At 39.8% G+C, this 24,154-nt stretch overlaps 1 protein-coding gene across 6 annotated transcripts in view; it reads left to right on the forward strand.

Annotated features, from left to right (window-relative positions):
• Positions 1 to 24,154, forward strand: part of LOC133377431 (formin-like) — a 234,409-nt gene that overhangs the window by 130,798 nt on the left and 79,457 nt on the right. For all 6 annotated transcript variants that reach the window (XR_009760707.1, XM_061611483.1, XM_061611487.1 and 3 more), the window contains exons 11-13: positions 783 to 842; positions 5,540 to 5,660; positions 17,242 to 17,334. Coding sequence is in view for 5 of the 6 variants with exons in the window: in XM_061611483.1 (XP_061467467.1) it covers positions 783 to 842; positions 5,540 to 5,660; positions 17,242 to 17,334 (274 nt within the window). In the remaining variant the exon portion in view is untranslated. The remainder of the gene's footprint in view (positions 1 to 782; positions 843 to 5,539; positions 5,661 to 17,241; positions 17,335 to 24,154) is intronic.

Below are 24,154 nucleotides of genomic sequence, written 5' to 3' on the forward strand. Positions count from 1 at the left end.
ATATCCAATTTTAGTCATAGCCACTGAAAACAGTGGTTCTACTCTGAGTATGACTTGGAGGGATATCACTGTTATATGAAATATGCTATGCTTATATACTTCTCGCAACTGTTCTATACATATAATAAAAATGTAAGCATCACAGGTGGTGCTGTGAACTGCAGTGTGAACGCTTCCACCCCCCCACCTGCACACCTCTCACACTGCCCACCTCAGCAAGCAGGCAAGTCAGCAGTGGCTGCCTTGGCTGGTGAGTGAGCAGGTGGCCTAGGCATGGTGGTGATAGCCTGAGTAGGTGCATAGGTAGGTGGGCACAGCGGGAGCTGGTTTGTGGTCTAGGCACATGACCTAGGCAGTGGTGGTGGCAGCCTGGACAGATAGGTGGGAGGCTGGTATGCAGCCTAGGTGCACAATGTGGCGGCAGTGTTTGTCTGGAGCAGTGTGGAACAGCTGCAGTGCGGGCCGCAGTGATGGAGGAACAGGCAAGGCAAGCAGGCAAGGGACGTGGGGGTGCCATAGGGGGTGGACATTGGCAAGGGGCAGGGAGTTGCCTGGAGGATGGCAGGGGGAGTGGCAGGGTGGGTGAGTGGAGCAAGCAGGGGGCAGAGCCCCTCTACTATCTGAATGATTTTGGAAGTCTTGGTTGTAGCTAAATATAATATACAAAGGGGGACAGGTATTTTTGTGTGGATATTTGTTTTAAAGTGCTGTACATTTAAAAGTTTTCTCAATACATCTGCTGATTTTTTTCAACCTTGTTTGGATTTTTTTCCTCATTTTAGGATACCGGTATCAGTCTTGTGGATTATGTTGTGATATATTACCTACGCCATTGTGACAAGGTAAATCATTTTGTTGCATCAGTTATTGTACTGCAAATTATGTTGGAACATTACTTAAGAGAATAGGCATGGGTTCTATGGAGTTCTGTTCACACGTAGCTTCCCTGTGAGAAAGAAAGCATGAAGTGCTCAGGGACCCCAATCCAACACATAGGCATTTCCCACTGTGTATGCTAATGTTTTGCTTTTCACAGAGAAACATGGGAGGCTTCTAGATGCTGGGACTTTGGTGAAATATAGACACATGGAAATGGAGGGATGCTCGAGAAGAGATCCCGGCCCTTCTCTATGTGACAACCTTTCATGTACTTGAAGAGTGCTATCATATCTCTCCTCTGTCTTCTCTTCTCCAGGCTAAACATGCCCAGTTCTTTCAGTCTCTTCTCATAGGGCTTTGTTTCCAGTCCCCTGATCATCTTTGTTGGCCTCCTCTGAACCCGTTCCAGTTTGCCTGCATCCTTCTTGAAGTGTGGAGACCAGAACTGGAGACAGTACTCAAGATGAGGCCTAACCAGTGCTGAATAGAGGGAAACTAATACTTCACGCGATTTGGAAACTATACTTCTGTTAATGCAGCCTAATATAGCATTTGCCTTTTTTTCTGCCACATCACACTGTTGGCTCATATTCAGCTTGTGATCAACAACAATTCCAAGATCCTTCTCACATGTCATACTGCTAAGCCAAGTATCCCCCATCTTATAACTGTGCATTTGGTTTCTTTTTTGTAAGTGTAGAACTTTGCATTTATCCCTGTTGAATTTCATTCTGTTGTTTTCAGCCCAATGCTCCAGCCTATCAAGGTTCCTTTGAATTTTGTTTCTGTCTTCCATGCTAGTAGCTATGCCCCCCAACTTTTTATCATCTGCAAATTTGATAAGCATGCTTTGTACCTCCTCATCCAAGTTGTTAATAAAAATGTTAAAGAGCACAGGGCCCAGGACCAAGCCCTGTGGTACCCCACTTGTTTGGTCTTCTTCTTTTTCTACTCTCTTTTTCCCATCATTATTGTCTTTGCTTAGTGAATCATGTCTTCTCATTGTGTCCAAAGTATGATAACCTCAGTTTCATCATTTCAGCTTCTAATGATAGTTCTGGTTTAATTTGTTCTAACACCCAATGATTTGTCTTTTTTGCAGTCTATTGTATCTGCAAAGCTCTCCTCCAACATCACATTTCAAATGAGTTGATTTTTCTCTTATCTTCTTTTTTCACTGTCCAACTTTCACATCCACACATAGAGATCGGGAATACCATGGTCTGAATGATCCTGACTTCAGTGTTCAGTGATACATCTTTGCATTTGAGGACCTTTTCTAGTTCTCTCACAGCTGCCCTCCCCAGTCCTAGCCTTCTTCTGATTTCTTTATTGTCTCCATTATGGTTAATGACTGTGACAAGGTATTGATAGTCCTTAACAAGTTCAATGTCCTCGTTGTCAACTTTAAAGTTACATAAATCTTCTGTTGTCATTACTTTAGTCATCTTGACGTTCAGCTGTAGTCCTTTCTTAGAGGAGGTCCAAGTGTCTTCACATTATGCAGGTTCCTATGAGACTCAACAGCAGTACAGTTCTAATTACTATAATATCCTTTACATATCCGTTTCCCTCTACCCAGGGTATTTCCAATGTCCATGGCTGTAGTGTTACTTCACAGAGAGCCCCCAATTTTATCAAGTCCCACATTAAGTCTCCCTCATCTAGGCTTCCTCTGCTGCCTCGGAGGAGGCAGTAGTTCCCAAGCTCATTGTGGTAGTGCTGGTGGTTGGGCTGCTATCCTCTGTTCCCTCCATATCATCCCTCTTTTTATATCCAGTAGAGAGCTGACCAGCAACTTTAGGTTACTGTGGCAACCACACCTCACCTTCTTTGGCACAGCTGTATCAGATCTAGCGAAGTGTGGAAGCCGGAGCTATCTCTCCACAGTGTGGTTTTCATAGATTTCCCCCTTTCCCCTTGTTTCACAGGATCCCCAAACCCTCTGCAGCACATTTTATGAAAGTGCAAGAGGAAGAAGGAATTGCAAAAATCGGCTCACCTCCTTCCATTGGCAGGACCAAAGTCTGGATCCAATCCTATATCTTGGATCATAGGAAAAATATTTAAAATAGGCTAATCAAAGTATACAAATAGAATGCAAAATAGTTGGAGCACAGACCATCAATCATAATTACTCATCTGAATTCTTGACTCTGTCCCTGGAATCTTAGTCAACCTTAAAATCATAACCTTTTTTTTTAGTTCAGTTAGCGTTTTCTTGGCAGCGATCTTTGTATTAGGTATGCCATAAATTAACATTTTCCTCCCCTCCCCCCAAATTCCATTTTATTTTCTTGAGATTTGAACATTGTACCTCCCTCCTAACCGTTTGTGCTTGGAACACTGTTCTCCATGTTGTTTCATATAACCACATGCAGGAATACAACTCCAGATATTAAAATAACATTTGCACGTTGCATAGTCTTTCCTTTGAACTATTTTTGCAATGTTATCTTGGAACAAATTTTAGGGCAGAAACTGCATCTATGAGCTGCATCTCCACTTAAATCTTTAAACTACTTAAGAAGAGGAGAGGAAGCTGGTACATCATGTGCATTCCACCACTGGAATAAATGCTGCTTATAATTTAAAGTTGTAATCCATTAGTTATTTTGATAGATTGGGTTATATGGTTGTAACAAAACAGGTTCTGTTAGAGTAAGCTAATTTGGGGTTTCTTAGGTTTTAGAAACATTTTCAATCTTTAGCTAAACACCTTATAGAAATATAATGAGGTATAACCAGTTATTACCTACTAATTTCAGTTGTGTAGTGTATATTTTAATTGTTTGATTCTAAACACATTTTAAGGAGTTAGTTGCAAGGAGTCAGTCTTTTAATATGGCAGCACCTATGCTTTGGAACTGTCTGACCATTGGCATTAAGCATGCACCTAGCTATATTTTAGATGCCTGCTGAAATATATTTATTTCAGCAAGTCAGATAGATAATATAATTATCTATGTAAAGGTTTTACTGATTTCATCTGTGTTTTATTGATAATTAGTTTACCTGTACTTGAATTTAACTATTTTGTGGTTTTTAAGCTATGCTTTATCAATAATTGTATTATGTACACTGCTTAGAGAGTTTTGTCATTAAGCGGTCCACAAATCTTTCTAAATTAGTAACAAATAAAAAAAGGAAAGAAATGTGGCTTTCCAAAGTACAGAAAAGAATGCAAGGACACATTTATTCAGAAATCAACAAAAATCCAACACAGTTCAATCTTCAGATGGCTCTTTATCAGGACTACTGCATTCATCAGGGGAATTGTGGAAAATATCTGGAAAGAACTGTCTGGGAGGGGAAAAGCATGTGTGGAAAAAGACCTGACAGTTTAAAGGCCTGTCTGTTTAAAAAGGCAGTGTACCTGTCTGAATGTATCTAGATTCCACATTACATAGACTCTTATGTGTGAAGTTTAACACATTGTCCACATGGAGGCTGGAATCCTCCCTCCCAATGTTTCTGTCTATTATGAATAGATTGGAAAGCTCTCCTATGTCTTACCTTTTCTTTCCATCTTTTTGCATTACTGAAAGTTGTTAGTTGCCCACTTCTCTGTGTGTATGCACAGGACATAGTATCAAAACTCTGCCCCTAAAGCAACCTTTGCATTCAACTTTAACTTCCATCAGCCCCAGGCAACATGGCCATCTGGGGGGATGGCGAAGACTTCTCTAATAAAGGTATGCTGAAGCCCACATGGTTTGAGGACCCTTCTCCATCATCCATCTCACTTGATTCGAGTTTTTTTTTAATATGGGATCATTCCCACTGGGTTGGATGCTGAACAGTTTTTGAATAAATCATATAAGGACTGTCTTTGTAATGCACTAATTTGGGGAGCTTTCTTTTTGTTGGACTTCTAAGATTGGTAAGTAGACAGCTGGTATAACACAGTGGGGAGGAGAGCCTGGCTGGGAGTCTGGAGTCTGTGAGTTCAAATCCCCGCTTGTGTCTCCTGAGTGTAAAGGCCAGCTAAAGATCACCCCCACAGTGAGTGGCTCAGGGGTTACGTGCCCTGCCACCTGTGCAGCCGTGGGCAAGCTGCATAGTCCCAAGGAGCCCAGTTGCCCCCCCACCCGCTGGCAGTTGCAGACAAGGAAGGGTCTGGCTTGTGCATCTGTGGCAGGCTAAGCAGGCCCTAGCTGGCTGGGGAGGACTAGCCACAGAGGGAGGCAATGGTAACCCCCCTCTGAATACTGCTTACCATGAACACCCTATTCATAGGGTCGACATAAGTTGGTATCGACTTGAAGGCAGTCCATTTCCATTTTCAAGTAGATTGCATTAAACCTATAACATGACTCTTTAGCAATATTAGTGTTACTAACAATGCTTGTATATTTCTAGGTTTTTAAAGTGTTCTAACCATCCTTAATCTTTGGTAAAGAAAGGTATATCAAATATAAATAAATAAATGACCAATGTCCTAAAATACAATTCCTGAATATGTGATTTATGTTCCTCTGTGTCCTTGATGTAAATGAGAAGAGTTTTACTTGGTCATTCCAGTGTGTAACCCATTGTAGGAAAAATATCTGTGCTCTTGTATCATTTATTCATATTTATATGTTAAGGGAACAATGCCTTGTTTCAGTATAAAGTTTGACATTTTTATAGCTACTAATTTTTTCCTTGTCTTGTTTAGGATGCAGGAACAGACAAGAGTGTGTTTCCTTTGCCAGAACCACAGGATTTATTCCAGGCATCTCAAGTTAAGTTTGAAGACCTAATAAAAGACTTAAGAAAACTGAAGAAAGATCTAGAAGGTAAATCAGAACTGAACACTATTTTAACATCTGCAGCCATCCTTTGCATGGTTTATTGGAAGCAAGTCTCACTGAAATTATGTCCTAACTGTGTCTACACAGAAGTCCTACTGAATTCATTAGGGCTTACTCTCAAGTAAGTAAGGTTAGGATTGCAGCATTTGTCTGATCCTGACCCCAGTCTTAAAAGTCATGTTATTCAGTGGTCTGATCCAGCAATGCACTTCTTATGTTCAAAGCCAGCGACAAATAATTTTCTTAATATCAACTTTGATTCTTTAGTCCCAAATGAAATATTTAGGAAATGTGTAAATTCTGTTCTCATTTGTTCTAATTTCTCTGGGGCTTAACCTTTCAAATGGGTAAGCTTGGTAATATTTATACTTGTTTCTGCAGTTTTGTACAGTATTTCGATAACTATTGGAAGAACTTTGTTAATGAAGAATAAAATAAGCATTTTGGCCACTGTCAAAATAATATGCATGCAAATAAATGTGGTGAATGAAAGAACTGAAGTTGAATAATAGGATTCTGTTCAAGGTAGACAGTAAAAGTCATCACAAAATAATTTATAATTCCAGTTAGATGTGGCTGAATTAGCCCATAATCACCTTAAAGAAAGTTTCAAAGGTCAAGAGTGGTAAGGAAGTATTAGTTGTTATTTATTCATCCTTGGCATACGTGAATGCTCTATCTTCTCTCATCTCTTGGCTCTGTAAAACCCTTGGCCTGCCCTCTCTTTTGCTAGTTTGTGCTGAAATGTGATCTGTGTTTGATCTTCTGTTTTTCTAAATGTGTAGTCCTGGTGCCATACATTTCATTCTTGCTGGCTGTGCTTCAAGACGTGACATGCACATGCCTATGTTTTCAGCAATAGTTGCGAAGTGAAAACAGAAAAAGGCAAAATGCTGATTTTACTGTTGTTCTTGCATTTATTTATTTATAAAACTATTTCTATACCACTATTTTGTTAAAAACATCAAAGCAGTTTACAATATGTTCAAACAAAAAAAATAGAATAAAAACACTAAAAATACAATAAAAAGGTCAGCTGTTCTAAAAACTGTTTTGACAGAGGAATTTGTTAGATTCTTTTTTTCTACATTATATTTTCTGAAGATTTCACAGAATATTGGAAAGAAATTGTGCAGATGCTTATCTAAGATACATGTACTTTGCTTTGCATAAAACATACAGTTCCCATGTGTCTTTATTGTGTTCATCCTGAAAAATACTTCACACCTTCATAACTCAAAATAAGTAAGGAAAATGCAATTAGTTGAAGGATCTCAGGGGTGGGTGGGATAGCAGGCTCTTTTCTCCAAAGGAAAACATTCTCCCAATCACAAATAAGGCCACAAGTCTAGGCACAGGAGTTTCTCAATAGGCAGCTTTTTCTGTAAGTGCTGGAGGGACCAATCATCTTAATTGAGCAGCTCATCTAAAGAGGTTCATATCATTCCTACTCTTGCCCGGATTCCCTGGCAGGCACCGACCTGTTCCCACTTCACTGGGAATTTTGGTGCACTGCTAGAGGTAGTTCTCATTTAATGAAGGAGAAGATGGCAGAGCTATTTAGTGCCAAAAAGGAAGAGAAAAGGACCAAGGTCCCTACTTTGTTTTGAGCCCCATGCCTGTCTCTCAGACCTAAATAACAAGATACTCCAGAAAGAAGCTGGAGTCACACTAAACCTCACAAAGGAACCCCCATGACCATAACCTGAGACATTCTTTAGCATTAGGAAAGAAACATGATACCAACAGTCTTCCTCTTCCTGGCAGTATGAAGAGTCATTTCCAGCACTTCAGTCACAAATGGGCAGAATCCATCACATACTTATGGCTATTTGAGACATTTTCAAACCTGGAGTTGACAACAGATCTCAGAAACAAATTCACAAGGTCAAAGAATCATTGAAAACATGACTGTGTTTGAAGGTATTCCACATTTCTAGAACTTGTTTCGGGAACAATAGAAGCAGTGTCACTCTTGGTTTTATATCATTCTCTTCATCATGCTGAAAAAAATAACAGATATGAGTACTAAAGAGGCTCAATGAGATACTACAGACTGCACTTTGGACACTTCTAAACCAGTGGTTATGAATATCTGGAGAAAGACTGATTAAAAATTGGGTGGTTGAATAATAAGGGACAGGAATCATCTATCGGAGTGAATAAATGGGAGGCCATTCAAGGAGAAGCCCAGAGAAATATTAACACCTGGATTCTCACAATTGATGTCTATTTAGCTTTCAACAGTTTAAGAAACCAAAAGATTAGGGAACTTTAACTAGATAAATCAGAATATGTCTCAACACTTTATTAAAAATTGCAATATAAGTTTTTCAGAACTGATCCAGATGGAATTTAAAGGCGGTATTCAGTGAAATAACTGTGTGAGTGAACAACTTTCATTTGCACAATGGGACTTCCCCCCCTCCCCTTACGTGCTCTCTGCATCATTTTTAGGAGGCAGATTTAGGAGGCATGCGGGGGCAGAAGAAGGGGACAATATTCTGTTGTGCAAGGACAATTCCTTGCGCTGATGGAACATTTACCTTAGCACTACATTGAATACAACCATAGAGCCGCCCTGGGCTCCTACTGGGAGAAAGGGCAGGATATAAGTTAAATAAATAAATAATAAACCATAACCCTCCTTTTTTCAGTATTTACTACTGATAAGAAATTATTTATTTAATTTATTTTCCACGTTTGCTCCTAGAAGGAGCCCAGGATAGCAAACAAAAACACTAAAACACTCTAAAACATCTTAAAAACAAAATACTTTAAATCATATTAAAACAAAACATCTTTAAAATTATATTAACACAAAGCATTTGCGGATACCATGGACTGCGAAAAAGACAAATAATTGGGTGTTAGAACAAATTAAACCAGAACTGTCCCTAGAAGCTAAAATGATGAAACTGAGGTTATCATACTTTAGACACATCATGAGAAGACATGATTCACTAGAAAAGACCATAATGCTTGGAAAAACAGAAGGGAGTAGAAAAAGAGGAAGGCCAAACAAGCGATGGATTGATTCCATAAAGGAAGCCACAGACCTGAACTTACAAGATCTGAACAGGGTGGTTCATGACAGATGCTCTTGGAGGTCACTGATTCATAGGGTTGCCATAAATTGTAATCGAGTTGAAGGCATATAACAACAACAATGGTTTAGCACTGTGTATGAACCAGATTAGTGTGTCTTGCAAGGAGGGACAAAAGTGAATGAATGAGTTCTTCAATTCCTCCACTTACCGAGACTGATGCCATGCCAACGACTTTCCCCAAGCTGGTGTTCTACAGGCGCTCCCAAGTCCAATTGCCAGCATCGCCAGATTGGGCTGGGAATATACCCTGTGTGAAACCTGGAGAGCTGCTGCCAGTCAGTGTGGACCCAGGGTAGCCAATGTGGTGCTCTACAGATGTTTTGGACTACAAGTCCCATTAGTCTGAATATTAGCCATACTGATTGGGGTTGATGGAAGTTGCAGTCTAGAGCATCAGGGGGAGCACATTCGCTATCCCTGGTATAGACAGTACAGAGCTAGATGGACCAGTGGTCTGACTCAGGCAGCTTCCTATGTTCCTGGGTGTTTGGGACTCCAGTTAGTCCCAGCCAGCATGGCCAATGGTCAGGGATTATGGAAGTTGTAGTCCAATACCATCTACAGGGTTCCAGGCTGGAGAATGCTACTTTGGAACAACTGGAACAAGAATGTTTACAGAAGAACTCAGGAGGTAGCCTTCAGTGCCTGTCTGTAACAGTGATATTGGTGAAAGAAATAAAATACAGCTCGGGGGAGGGGGGACAGGAGAAATGGAATAGGCCCAAGAGGATTATGAAAACTTCATATCCAGTAATGCACACTGTTCCAAGGCCAGTATATGGGTAAGGAATTTTTCCAGTAACAGATGTAATATTAAACTATGAATGACTTAAGTGAAGCGATCTTTACCGGTATTTCAGTTTGTAATTGCTACATTCTCCATTTCCCCTTTTTCATGAATTTGGCTGCAACATTTCCTAAATCTAAACAATAATTTGAAAGCAAATAGAGTCTTAGATGTGTTGCTATGGTGTGAAAAATATTTAACTTTACTAGCTGTTTTGTTTTTACTTTTAGATTGATTTATTTTTGGGATGCTTGTCAGTGTAATCGTTTAAGGTGGTATGTAAAACCCTAGATGTCAAATGCTGCTCTGCTTTGCCTATCTCTTCAAAACAACCCCCCCCCAACACCTTATTTTACCTTGATCATAAGAAGAGTCCTGCTGGATCAAACCAAAAAATTATCTAATCTGCTATTTTCTTTTCCACAACCTTTGAGAAGCCTGCAATTTGACTAGTTTTGGTGTGTGCTTAAGCTGATGTTGAAAACATAGTAGAAATACTAGAAATAAGAGGTATTAAATATATCGACTAATAATATTTTAATCATATCTGAAGAGTAGACTTTGAGAGATCAAGTTTTATCTTTTTTTCAAGCTCTGTGTTTAAACCTTACCTGCCTGTGCAACCAAGTTTATGTTCGTGTCTGCTACATTATACATCAGTATTCTGCTGACACACAACCAGTTCCAAGCCCAAGACAAACTAAGACTCATTTCTTTGGCATGCTGGCCTGTGGTGCCAGTCCAAGGTTATTTTGTCCTACGAAATGCCATCCTGGACTCCTTTTGTAATAATAATAATAATAATAATAATAATAATAATAATAATAATAATAATTCAAAGCCCCAAGTATTTGCAGAATAGCAAGGGCCAGTTCACACAGACCACTGAAGTGCAGGTTTTATATGTGGTGGGACCAGATCCGGTACAAGTTTGACTTCTGTAAATTTTACTAGTTTTAATGGACATTTCTTTGTGGAAAGATTCTGACTGCATTCAGATGTCACACCAAACCATGATTTTAAAAGCCAAACCACACCACATTCCAGGCTTTTCCTGAAGGTCCTCTAACCTTCAGGAAAGGATTTAGGGAGGGGAGTGCGAGACTCTTTAGTTGAGACAGAAGTTGTGTGACTTCCACTCACACAAATATGGATACAATCCAATACTGTACCTTTTTTACTTTTTATTTTTTGAAGAATCTCAAAACATTTTATATCTTTATTTATGTAGATATAATCGCATACAAACCGGTTGCAACAGAAGTGTTTGACACTTAGAAATTAGTTGTGAATGAAATAAAGGCAAAAGGAAGGAAGAAGATAGACAGTATCTCAGCTCATTTCTGTTGTTTCATATATATGCCTTATTTCCAGTTTATAATAATTCAAGTCTCTTTCATAAATAACAAAGAACACTATGTGTGTGTTAAAAGCATGTACACAAATTTATAGAAACCTAGCATTCTAATGACAATTAATATAACTCATCATAGTATGTTTCCTTAAATAATAACTTTGTGCCCTGAGTTTAATTATATCCCCATTATAAAGCTTCTGTTCAGGAGGCACATCATCTCAAATGGGCTATGAAAAAAGCATGTCTTTAACAATCCTGGTGTGGTATTTGCTGTCAGACTCTGAGCAGACATTAGGAGATACACAAACAGTAGTGGCTGTTAGAAACTTTCACTGGAATGTAATTCATGAAGGATAATATCAGTGACAGGTTTACAGGGGTTCATGCTGTTAAATACTTGGGTTCACTGTCAGGATGATTCCCATAAGCGCTACTGGTAGGTCCTTGCATTTGTTCAGCAATTCACTCTTATCAACACTGAACTATTTCTAGTTTTACATTTAATTTTAAAATGACACTTAGAAATAGCAACTCCTGCCAATTGACAATGCAGTACTTCTTACATGAAGGTTTGTTTATAAGTAATGAGTCTTTGGACAGATTTACAAGTGTCTGTGGAGTTTTAAAAGTCTATTGGCCAACAGGCATTGAGAGAGAGACACTCAGATTTGTAAATATTTTAGTTTGTTTGGGGATTTCCCCCTCAGGTTGAGCCAAATACTGCATTAAATCTGGAGAGAGTGGCAAACTGCTAATCAGCAGCACAAATTATGTTTGAACAATTTGCTAATGATTTCTAAGCTTTGCCATGGGAACCACAATATACATCTAAGAGCATGTAAGTTGAGGAATTTTAAGGAATGCTTCTCATTACATTCAAAACACATTTTGCAGTATAGATAATGTTCATACCAATTTTAAGCTTAATGCAGCCAACACATAGTACACATCCAGAAAATATATTTAAAAGTGTATTGTAGCAAATGATTGCATAAAGTGGCTTGCATATGATGCTTCAGCTAGTTATTGCATTTTGTATCAATTCAGAATGGGCTGTCTTAAGAAAGCCCATTGCTCTTTTATCTTGAAATGCAATGCTGCCAAGCATATGAGAAGCAGTCAGTCCTGTCCAAAGTAGCTCTGCCAAAAGAATTTAATGGAACCCTAGCACCAGATTGTGTCAGTCCAAGGGAGCACCTCTTCCTGTTGTGACAAACCCCATGTTTTGTGCCGAGGCAGCTGAAGCCACTGTTGATACTGCACAAGGTCATCAGGTAAACTTAATGAGCAAACTGTGCTGGGACACAGAACAGAGAAGAAAACACGAGATGGAGAAGGAAGGCTAGAGAGATTGGTGGCTAAGGATGGTTAGAAGGCTCTATTCTCATAATACAGTATTTATGAATTGCAGTCAGGGCGCTCTGTTTCAGTTTCACTAGCAGTGCAATGGCCTTCTCAAGGTTATTATGCCATGCAGTGCTGAGTGCGTGTTAAAGGACCTCTATAACTGACAGCTAGTCCCATCTCCATTCTTATATACACAGGCCAGTCTTCAGGATATCCTCAGTGTACGAGAGATCCACACTAGGGTAGCAACCAACCTCATGAAGCACACTTCATTTTCAGTCTCCCATTTATATTGCAGTCTCTAACTCTCCGGCCCTCGCTGCTGCTGCTATTCTTTGGCCACAGTCTATATCCATTGTTTGCTCCAGCATTGTGCTAGTGAAGTCATTTGAATCTTTCCAGAGGAAAAGTGTTGCATTTCCAAGTTGGATTCTTAATCATTAGATCTGCCCTTAGCCATCATTCCAGTTTTGCACAGGATGAGGAATGACTGTTTGCTATACTGTACATTTCGTTATCAAGGGAGAAGACTGGAAAGGAGCATGAGGAGTCATTAGCAGAAACAAAATGTTTCTTCCAGACCTCTCTAAGAGTCCATTGAGAAGTCAATTCATGTCTGTCTTCAGAGTTTTTTAAGAATCCAGTCTCCTTCAGAACCTTCCTTATCTGCAGTTTAAACAAAACAGTCACTCCTCTTCTCAATAAAACTGGCTAGGAGAAGTATAAGCATGCACCTTTACACTGAACATGTGTGTTTCCTTCACTTCTTGAATGACAGCCATTCCAGGCCCCTGTTTTAGCTGCTGTGGGTTGAAGAGCATCTTCACCAAGGCAAGTGGGGCTTCCTTTTTTAAAAGCACAAGTCTCTTGTTGCAATGATTTGCCAGTTGAAACTTGCACAACCACTAAATAAGGTGTGAGTTCCCAGTGGCACTTGGATATAGTGCTAGAGACTATGGGCTATTTTACTTACCTTTCCAACAGTAGCCACATCAGGGGGAAAATTCTGTGGAAGCACAGACAGGACAAGTATATTTTGGTGGGAGGGAGAGAGCTTTGCTGCACATGTTAGATTTCTGAAAGAGGAAAAAAATAGTATATTTCACATTAATACTTCCATCCTAAGCATATTTTTCTAAAATTAGGCCTATGCTTAGGATTGCAGCTTTATTTTAATGTCCAATATATGATTCAGTTTTCCTTATCATTTAAGTAACAATAAAATGCTCTTCCTCAAAATAACAACAGAGATCTGGCAGTGAGAGGAAGTGACAAGTTATTCATCTGGGGAGCGTTCTTGCTCCTCCTTCCCACTCCCGACACCGTATATGGTTTTTAGTCCCATATTTTCCCCATTGAGCAGGGCTGCAGGAGCTGGACCTGTTCTCCAGCCCTGCCATGGCAGCACTGATAGATTATCCTGTTCCCATTCTGTAAGGAGAAGACCTTATCAAGGACAGGTTTCCCTTGCCCCAGAGCCAAGAGTCTGATCTTATGTCATGCTGCTGTCCATAAAATCAAGATTGTTTGGCAGTGACGGCTGGTGGCTCTGTATCAGTGTGGCAGTGGAGTCCATTCTGGGTTTTAGTCCAAACTTTGAAAGAAGCAGTCTAGGGTGCTTTAGCTCCACTGCCCCAATGACATGGAGCCACCACCTGCCACTGCTGTTAGGTATGTAAATATTAAATATGAATATAAATAATTTTGTTTCCATTAATGTTAGCAACTATCAAATTTAAAAAATTGTACTGCATTCCTGGTGTACTCTATGGCAAATGCTTTTGAATCTGACCAAAAAAATAAAATACAAAACATCTTAGATGCATTGAAGTCAGTGGTACTTATTTCTGAATAAAAATGAATAGGATCAGGCTCTTTGTGACAATAATCTCAGCCTTAATACTTTCATTGATGAATTTCATAGTTGAACTTGAAATATGAATGTTAAATTGTATTTATTTGTACTTGCCTTTATTTACTTGCAAACCTTGCTTGATCTGTGGGTTGCAACATTAGTTTATTATATTTTTAAATTCTAGGATGAGACAGAAAGGTGAGAAGCTTTTCTCTCTTCAGATGTATTCTTCATGAAGTTACATTCCTTTTTTCTCCCATTTTGTCAGAGCTCTGCTGTAAGCATAGGTGGCTGCCAAGTCAACAATTAAGAAAATAGCTCTTGTGAAGTTTTTTTGGACAAACACAGGCCTTACAGTTTATATTCTTTTTTAATAGTTACTTGTAATGAATTATGTTCCATTTTTAAGGATGCGGAATTTACAGTTGGAACACTTTTTCTGAAACACCAAATATGTAAAAGATCCATTTCAGTGGAGGGTTGTGGGGGTGTATGTTTTTTTCCAAGAGCTATTTTAAGCTTACATAGTTGGGAGGTTTTTGTTAAATGTTCCTTGTAGTCCACATGCATTGTGTGCTCTGATTGGAATTATTCTGTACCAGCCTGTAAACATGCAGTGTGTGTGTCAAAAAATTGTTTCAAACAAATTCGTTAAATTTATTTTTGGTAAGATCATTGGTATCCTCTTTCCTTTCCCAAAACAACCACTTTGCCTATATCCCCATAAAGAGGTGGTTTTGTGTCCTGCTTTACAGAAGACAATCTTTTATTTGAAGGGGTGTCAGAAGGCAGCCCTCTATTTGAAATTGTCATCTATTTGAAAGACTGTGTGTTCAAGTCTGGTCTAATGATAAAGAACCATAAGAAAGGAGAGTAGGAAACTTGATGTTGCCGATTAGCAGTTAGTACCTGAGCAGCAGCCTGAGCAGGTACATGGGTCATGGCCTCCTCCACTGTGAAATATACTGTATTTCTGTTTAAATTAAATAATTATGTCTGAATTTATATCTACATATGCTAAATTATCATAAGCAGATTTTGTGCAATTTTCTGCCCTCTTTTGTTATTTTCCACATCTGTTTCTTCATGCATGAAGTTAGGGTCAAAGATAGGATGGCCACTTATGATTAATCAAAAATGAGGAAATAATGCACTGTCTATAACAATAGCAACTGCAGAGCATCAGAGATAAAGCCAATTACTTTCCTTACCTGCCAACTGCCAGGGTGGCACAGGGAATAAGGTTGGCACAAGGGAATAAGGTTCCTGTGCCTGTCCCCAGTTTAAGAAAACACAAGATATCTCTCAATACTAGCCCATCTTTCCATTATTTACATGTATCTGGCACTCTCTGTATAAACTGGAGCTTGCTGAAGTGGGAGAAATCTTCAGTTCATGAGACCCAATGCTTAAATAGCAGGTCCACTTCAAATTCTTACCAAATAATTACACTGCCTTCACCATTATATTATAACGTACAGCCACTATTCAGAGTACATGGAATAGCATTTAAAAGAAAAACTATCAGGAAAATCTGGACTGAGCATCCCATGGGTAAGTGTTATTAGATCTCCAGGTCCACAAAACTGCATAATCCCTTCCATTTTCAAAAGTAGCTGCATAGATTGTAGCTGAACTATTCCCCTAGGTAATTATAGGTAGTAATGAGTATGGGGAATTGTTAACTGAAAAGCACACAACTCTGAAAAATATATTAAGTTACACAAATTTAAAGCTCTTATCCAAGCACTTACCACTCTCTTTTGAGTTCTTTCTCACATTACTTCCTATGTAACCAGTGATAAGTGTCTATCTGCCATTTATCTAGGTATTTTTTGCATGTGTTAGAAATACGTAAACTAAATATTAACTGGATTATCACTGACTCACTAGAAACTAGTCAGTCCTGTGCATTTCTTCCGTGTCTTTTCAGCACATAGTGCTGCAATAAAATTTACAATATGGTATGAAAGTATTCTCATGTGCCAATAAGTATTGATGCATCATCAGTGCATTACGATGATTCATATCACTATTGGCTATAAAGGTGGCCTTCTTAATTATTTTAATTTAAATCCCCAAACCTCATCTCCCTTTATTGCCATTTTTCAAAAATAATTTTATTATATGCAGTGATCAAGTATTACCAAATGTACATCAATTCATCTGTGTTTACCTTTTCAGAGGTGTATATCTATCTAGAGTGTAACCCTAAGAAGATTTAGGAATATTGTTAGTGTAAATTAATGGACTGATTTCCAAGACCATGAGTATGGGACAAGAATGTGAAGCTGTAAATTACATAAGGAAGGGACCTTGCTTGCTTCTCTGTTTATAAATAATCTTTTTTTAAAAATGGATTCAGCTCCTAAGATGTTTAGTCAGAGTAAGCACCACTGAGTTCATTGAGGCTAAGTCAGTGAGTGTAGGATTGCAGCCAGGGTCTCGGTAATCACAGAAGCAATATAATCATAACTCCCAAATGTTTCAGAATGCCTTTTTGGTAAAGCTTGAGCCATCTGGATTGTTTTACTAAACTTTTCATTGAATCATGTAGACACCTCTAAAACAAGGCACATTGTAGAGTTTTTTAGTATCTTATAGTGGTGGTGAGGGCTTATTTGGGGGTGGTTAATATACAGAGAATCCTGTTTCATGGCAAGGGAGCAGACTGTGATTCTAAAGCTAAACATAATCTAAGATATTCCCTGTTGAGAAAAACATTTTTAAAGGTATTTTAATTACTAGTCTTTTCATTAAGAATGCAATGGATGTGGGTCAGCAGAATCACTGTCTTTAAAACCATTTTTTCTGCATATTTCCTCAAAGGGTATAATTCTTACAGTTCTGAAGGGAGATCATTTTTGCATTTATGCTCATGTTTGTTTTTGCGAGAAAAGGTGTAGTATGAAATATCCATCACTTTTAAATGTTTGAGAATATTTGAATGTTATTTTAAACGTAAATGTACTGCCTTCAAGTCGATTCCAACTTATGGCGACCCTATGAATAGAGTTTTCATAAGGCTGAGAGGCAGTGACTGGCCCAAGGTCATTTTAGTGTGTATAAAAGGTTTTTTTAAAAATGTAACACAAAACTTGTCCTTGCAGTTTGTGAAAAACAGATGAAAGTGGTTTTCAGAAACTCACCAGATGAACATCTCCAGCCCTTTAAGGATAAATTGGAAACTTTTTTCCTGAAAGGTATGCACTTTCCTAAACTGTTCATATGCATTCTCATGCTTTATGTGGCCATGTGTGGGCTTGATCTCAATAATGGTCCAGACTGGTACAGAATGCCAGTGCCCATCTCTTCATATGGATGGGGAAGGTAAACATTTTCAGCTTGTGTTGTTGTTATATTCATTATCCACCCTTCACCAGAAGGTCCCAGGGTGGGTCACAACAATGTAAAATACAACATTAAAACATTGAGAAACATATCTTTCCCTCAAGATTATGGAGACACATCTGAGTACAGGTCAATTTAGAATATTCTAGGTTGGAAAAAGCTCTAGCTCAGTGTTAAAACATCTGATTTGCATATAGAAGGACCCAGGTTGAATCCCTGGCATCTTCAGTTAGGGGTGGGAGAGCCTCCCTGTCTATAACCCTGGATAGCAGTTGCCAATCAGTGTAGACAATGCTGAGCTAGATGGACTTAGCTTTTGTTTAAGAAGTACTGTAGTTTACCTACAAAGGCTGAAGACACTGCATATCTCAGAGCAGCCTTTGGCAGCTTGGTGCCCTCTGGATGCTTTGAACTACTACTACTCCTACCACTACTACAAGTAGTAGTAGCAGCAGCAGCAGCAGCAGTCATCATAGTAGTAGTAAATGTATTTGTTACCCTTCCTTCACCAGCAGTTCCCAGGGCAGGTTACAAAAATTTAAGATTCAGTATTAAGAGCAGTTGAAACACATTACAGTCACTGGAATGGAGTGAGTTCAGAGTCACATATCTCAGATGTCAAAGGCCAGAGTGAAGAGGCGCATCTTCAGTATACAGTGGAAACTCTACAGTGAACCTGCCAGATGCACCTCTGGAGGGAGGGAATTCCACAACCTAGGAGCCACTACAAAGAATGTCTTCTCCCAGGCCACCATTCCTTGAACCTCTGAGTGCAGTGGAACTACCAAGAGGGCTCCCTCTGCAGATCTTAACACCAAAGAAGCTCTGTAGGGAAGAAGGTGGTCTTTCAAATATTTGGGGCCTAAGTCACTTAGGGCTGTAAACACTAATGTGAACCACTTGAATTGGACCTGCAGTGGTGGCAGAGAATAAGCTTTCTTTGCTGCCACCACTGCCACGTGGTAGCCTCAGCCAGACCCTAAACAATACTCTTGCCTGCCCCCAACCTTTAAAGTCAGTCATGTCCTGTACAAATTTGCCTCTTTGAAGGAAACTGCAGAGCCGCCACAAGACATTTTGCTGCCTGGAGGGAAATACAGGATGACATCCCCCACCATTTCACATACAGAAGCTGACCAAACTGACAGTTGAATCAACCTGACAGTTGAATCTTACTTCCAACATTGGTGACAGAACATCACCTTCCTCTGCACTTGAGAGCAACAGACCAGCTTGCTTGCTTGCTAATTTATTTAGTTCTTTAAATATTTATAACACGCCTATGTCAGTTGATCTCAGAGTGGAGTACTATTAATAAAACAAGAGCTCAACATGTAAAACCATAAAATTATAACCTTAGGAGCCACAGAGCAGGCCACATGGAACCATCACCTTGCTGCCATTCACTATGTTCCAGGATCTGCAGCTTGAGGTCTTCTTCAATCTGCCTAATGCTAGGGCTGGCTCGGGAAACTAGAACTGTGTATGGGGATGGAGCAGGGCTTTCTCAGTAGTACCCCCAAAATGATGAAATAGACTACCCAGCAAGATTATTCTATGTCAATCTCTATTAACATTTTAATGTATAAATTTGTGTCATATTAATTCATAGGCTGGTTTTCATGTTTACCTTGCCTTAGAGTAGCTCACAATCCATAAAAGCAATTAATACAAGACACAACAAAACAAGACTGACAGGATGATGATAAAACACACTCCAACTTCGGGGAGCAGATTAAAATCAACATTAGCCAATGTTTAAGAAGGTTTTGGGCAATAAAATGTGTTTGCTTGGTGCACAAACACATGAGACGTTGCCAAGTATGTCTCCATGGGGGAGGGGATGTTTTAGACAAAAGTGCCACAGCTGAAAAGGTCTTCCTACTGGTTGCCATTCACCTACCTTCAGGTGGTGAGGGCACATGGCAAAATGCCTCCAATAAGTATCTTAACACATGGACAGGAATATGTGGGAGAAAATGATTTGTCAGAGACCCAGTTGTATAAGTGCAGCACTTTGAATTGTGTTCAGAAACAGACTGCCGTTTCAAGACCGGCAGGGTGTATTCCCTTGTGCCAGTTCTGCTGGGACCAAATTCAAGGGCATGGGAAAGGCCACTCCACATGGACCTTTTACAACAAGTGGTTTCTTCCCACATCAGATTTTTCTCCTACACCTCTTGAAACCAGCCCTATGAAATGTAATGGGGCAACCTAGCTCTCTTACATTGCTTGCAGCACATTTTTACAAAGCTTCTGGGGCTTTGGGGGTCATGATCCTTGGCTGGTAAGCTGGCAATTCTTCTCCAGCATTTAATCCAAGCAGGAGTAGGATCTGGGGGCTGTAAAAGCTCACCTTTCCTTTCTAGTGAACCTGTAGGAGCCTCTGGTGTTCTTTTCAAAGCCTTCCTCTGAGGAACTTCACTAGCATCCCTAGCCATCACTGTGTTTTGTACCACATCATGGGACAGCAAATTCCATATATTTATAATGTAAAATATTTTCTTGTACGTAGTTAGCCTAAATCCACTGACTATCATTTTCTAGTACTGAGAGGAGAACAAGTTCCCTCCATCTACTTTCTTCACAGCATAATTGTATAAACCTCTATTTTTCCAAACTAAAAGCCCCAAAAACTTTAGCCTTCCTCATAAAGAAGGTGTCCAAACTCCTTGATCATATTGATTGCACTTCTTGCACCCTTTTTGAAATATATCAACCAGAACCATACACAGTATTCTGAAAGCTTTTGTACCATAGATTTATATAAGGGTTGAAGGCACATAACAACAACAAATTATTATACTGGCTGTATAATACTGGATTACACATTTCCTAGTAATCCTAGTATGAAATTTGCTTTTTGTTATTGTTGCTGTTGCTGCACATCAAGGTTTTTTACTCAGTGATGCCATGATCTCATTCCTAGTTAGTCACTGCCAGTGAAAACCTCATCAGTTTCTATGTGATTTTCTGCTCCAATGTGCATTGCTTTACACTTAGCTACCTTGTACCTCATTTATCATTTGTTGCCCCTTCATCCAAAAAAAGTTGAATTTGCTCCTGTTTCAATCAATAGCATTAAAGCATGCTCAACTTTTTCTGGATTGCACTTTGAGTATCACAAACTACAATTAGAAACACAGATCTTGCATTGTCACAGCAGTTATATGAGACCCTCATAAGGGAAAACAGAGCTAATTGTAACTTGTGCTTATTCAAGGAAATTGATATTCCCAAGCGGGCAATATCTCTAAAAAGGTCTTTAGCAATTTACTACCAAATGTCTGAGAAATCACATGCATGGTGGCACAGTCTGATTGTTTGAATGGTTAGGCTTACAATTTCATTTTTCTTCTCCAAGCATAGCTGTGAAGGAGACCTTCAGTTTTAGCTCTATGATCTTCCCAAATTCAAATAATTTTAAAACAAAGTATATTCCACTGTATTTGGTAAGATTTATTCCCATGTAAATGTGCATACGATTACAACCTTAGACTATAAATGTCTCATCATAGATTTCCAGCTCCTCACAAATAATACATTTCTAGAAAACGTAATACATATATTAAGCTTCTCCATAAACTTAGCAGGGTTCCTGCAACGACTGTTTCACTAACAGGTATGTCTGTTCTGGTGGTCTTTTCATCTCATTTAATTGGCAGTTTATATCTATGGCTCCAGCAGTGAGCTTGAGAAAGCACTGTGTATATGTGCACATTAACACCAGTAGTCTCGCACACTTTCATATATATTGCCTTCCACTAAACTCTTCTGCCTTCTATTCAAATTGAGCAACCCTAAATAATCAACAAAAGCATATGGGAAAAACTGCCTCAATTTCTCACTTTTCTACAGATAAACTATTTCTCCCCCCCCCCAAAATGAATGGCATGATATTTGAATTTTGCTAATAAGGATAGGACCTGCAATGCTGAAATGATTCAGGAGTCTAGGGGAAACATACATTACACCATTTTAGAGGAAATAGCAGGTTTGGGGGCCCTGATCCAGACCAGAGAGGGTGGTAGAGGTAAATAGAGAGTGTTAAGCTGTTGCCCCACACTGTAGTCCTGATCTGGAGTGGGGTCCCTGTACCTGCTCTTAACAACCAGTCATTCAATTGTTAATTGCATAAATGGTATCCTGTCTAGTTTGGCCCAAGGAAGTCTGATCATTATAAAATCATAGTTATCTTGATTTCAACAATGATCAAGTCATAAAATGATGAACTACTTCAAATTATTTGCTTATGGAATAGAATCTTTCCCCCAGCTATTGTTAACCTATGCCTAGAAATGTGTTGATCAATGTATAATCGCTAATTCATTTTTAAAAATTTCTTTGAGTTTCAGCTCAGTGGTCCACTGAAAAAGGCATAGCATTGTTTATATTTCGGCAACAATGAATAGATTTTTAAAAACCCTGAAACTGCTACTTGAATTTGGGGCTTTTTCATTGTGTTTGAGTTCAGTTAAATATGCTGTAGCATATTATTGATTACTGATTAATAGTCATATCTTGCTGTAGCCTTGAAAACTAAGATTTTGATATTAAAATACTAGTAAGAGATCATCTTTCTTCCTCATGATATGAAGAGTTGCCAAACTTGACATACCCTGTTTGCACTTAATGTAAGCTAAACCATGGCTTAGTGCAAACCTTGGTTACAGCTCGTGATTTCTGTGGAATGAAACAAACCACAGACCTTGGTTCAGATGACATGCTAAACCAAACCATTGTTTAGGTCATATCAATGTAGCAGCAACAAGATTAGAGGAGGAGCAAAGTGGCCATGATGTCCTATCTGATGATGTTGTGATCAACAGCAGTATCTTCAGGAAACTGAAGGAAGAGTGGTTATGCAGGATGACTAAACCTGCAAGGTAAAAGCACAAAACTAATTATAGAAGCCAAAGGTATTATAGGAATTAAAAATGCATTCCTCAACTGAAAGAAACTATAGATCTACTGGATGATAGATAAGGAAGGCAATTCCAGTATTTTTTAAAAAAATAGTATAGTAAGAACACAGACAGAACAGAATGTGAAATGAGAGACATTGGTTACCCCTGCCTTAAAAGCTGTCTTCGCTCCCTCTAGCATAGGAGTTTACATCTTTCCTGAATTTTTTAAAATGGCAAATAGGAATACAGTAGGGCCCCACTCATACGCCGGGTTACGTTCCGGACCCCCGCCGTAAAGCAAAAACCGCTGAAAAGAGGAACTCATTGAATAGAATGGAGTGCAACACCCAAAAACCACCTTAAAAGCAGAACAAGCATTGTATGAGTGGGGCTTTAGTCTAATTGCATCTAATTGAGACCGCCGCATTAGCGGACCACCGTAAAGCAAAGCACCGTAATGTGGGGCCCTACTGTATGTCTATCTTCCTGTGGAAAGGATACCTTTTCCTCAGGTAGCCTGCCATCAGATTGGGTACTACTGCCATCTAGCGTCCGAAGGCAAGAATGCACTAGAGTCAAACCTGGGGCTCGAGCCCCTCCCACTCCAGTCTTCATTCTTGCCTTCGTCCGAGGCAGATCGGAATTTAGACAGAGCGTAGCTAAGTCCTTATTCTAATTCTATTGTTACTCTCCTTTTTCCTTGTATTATTATCCTCCTTATCGCTTCCCCCTTTCACGTTTGCGTTCGGAGTGTGTTTAAGTTTCCGCTTTTTCCTCTATATTTTCGGGGTCTGCCCCTTGGCTTTACCAGCAGCTACTGCTGCTTTCTTGTTTAGCGGGGGCTCCGTGGGTGCGGTCTCCCCCCCTCCTTTTTTCCGTTGGTATTCTGCCTCTACGTAGGGTGGCTGCGGCTGCGGCGCCCTCGTAGGTGCCCTCGTTAGCGGGGGTTCCGCGGCTGCGGTGTCCCCCCCTTCTTTTTTTGAGCGTATTCAGCCTCTACGGAGGGTAGCTTGCAGCTGCGGCTCCCTCATAGCCACCCCGTTCCCTCTCTCACGCTTCTCCTGAAGCCTCCTGTAGCGGTCTTCTTTCCCGTCTCCGCTCTCGCGGCCGCCATTTTATTTAATTATTTCTCCTCAGAGAGGCTAATTTTCCTGTAGTGGTCCCCTTTCCCGCCTCCGCTCTCGCGGCCGCCATTTTATTTAATTATTTCTCCTCACTGAGGCTATTTTCCTTTTCAGCCTGGCTGCACATTCAGCCCGCCCTGGGTTTAATTAGGCTGCCCGATACTGTTTTTTCTCTGCCGCCTTTTCTGTGGCCCCTCCGGCGGCATATCAGTCCAGCGGGCTCCCGGCCGTTTCTCAAGCCTTTCTGGGCCTTATTTAGGTGTTCTGTTATCACGGTTGCCATTTTTGTTTTTGTTTTTTGCCGTTTTATCTCCTCTACGTCTTCAACTTGTGACACTTGTATAGTAAACATTCACAGCTTGGGAGACCTGAGTAATATATATATTCAACTCGTAATCATCCTCACCAGGCTCATCATAGTAGCCCCGTTATACCACACCTTCCCCATTGTGTGTGGGTATATTTGTAGGTGCACCTCCAATTGACTTACTCTGGGCACCTTGGCGATACCGCACCTTCCCCATTGAGTGCGTGTATCTAGCCCTGGTCACACTGCGTTGGCGATACCGCACCTTCCCCATTGAGTGCGTGTATCTAGCCCTGGCCACACTGCGTTTTCAAAAATAAGACATATCTCCTGG

The sequence above is a fragment of the Rhineura floridana genome, chromosome 2 (genome assembly GCF_030035675.1).
Source record: "Rhineura floridana isolate rRhiFlo1 chromosome 2, rRhiFlo1.hap2, whole genome shotgun sequence".
In the NCBI taxonomy this organism is placed as follows: domain Eukaryota; kingdom Metazoa; phylum Chordata; class Lepidosauria; order Squamata; family Rhineuridae; genus Rhineura; species Rhineura floridana.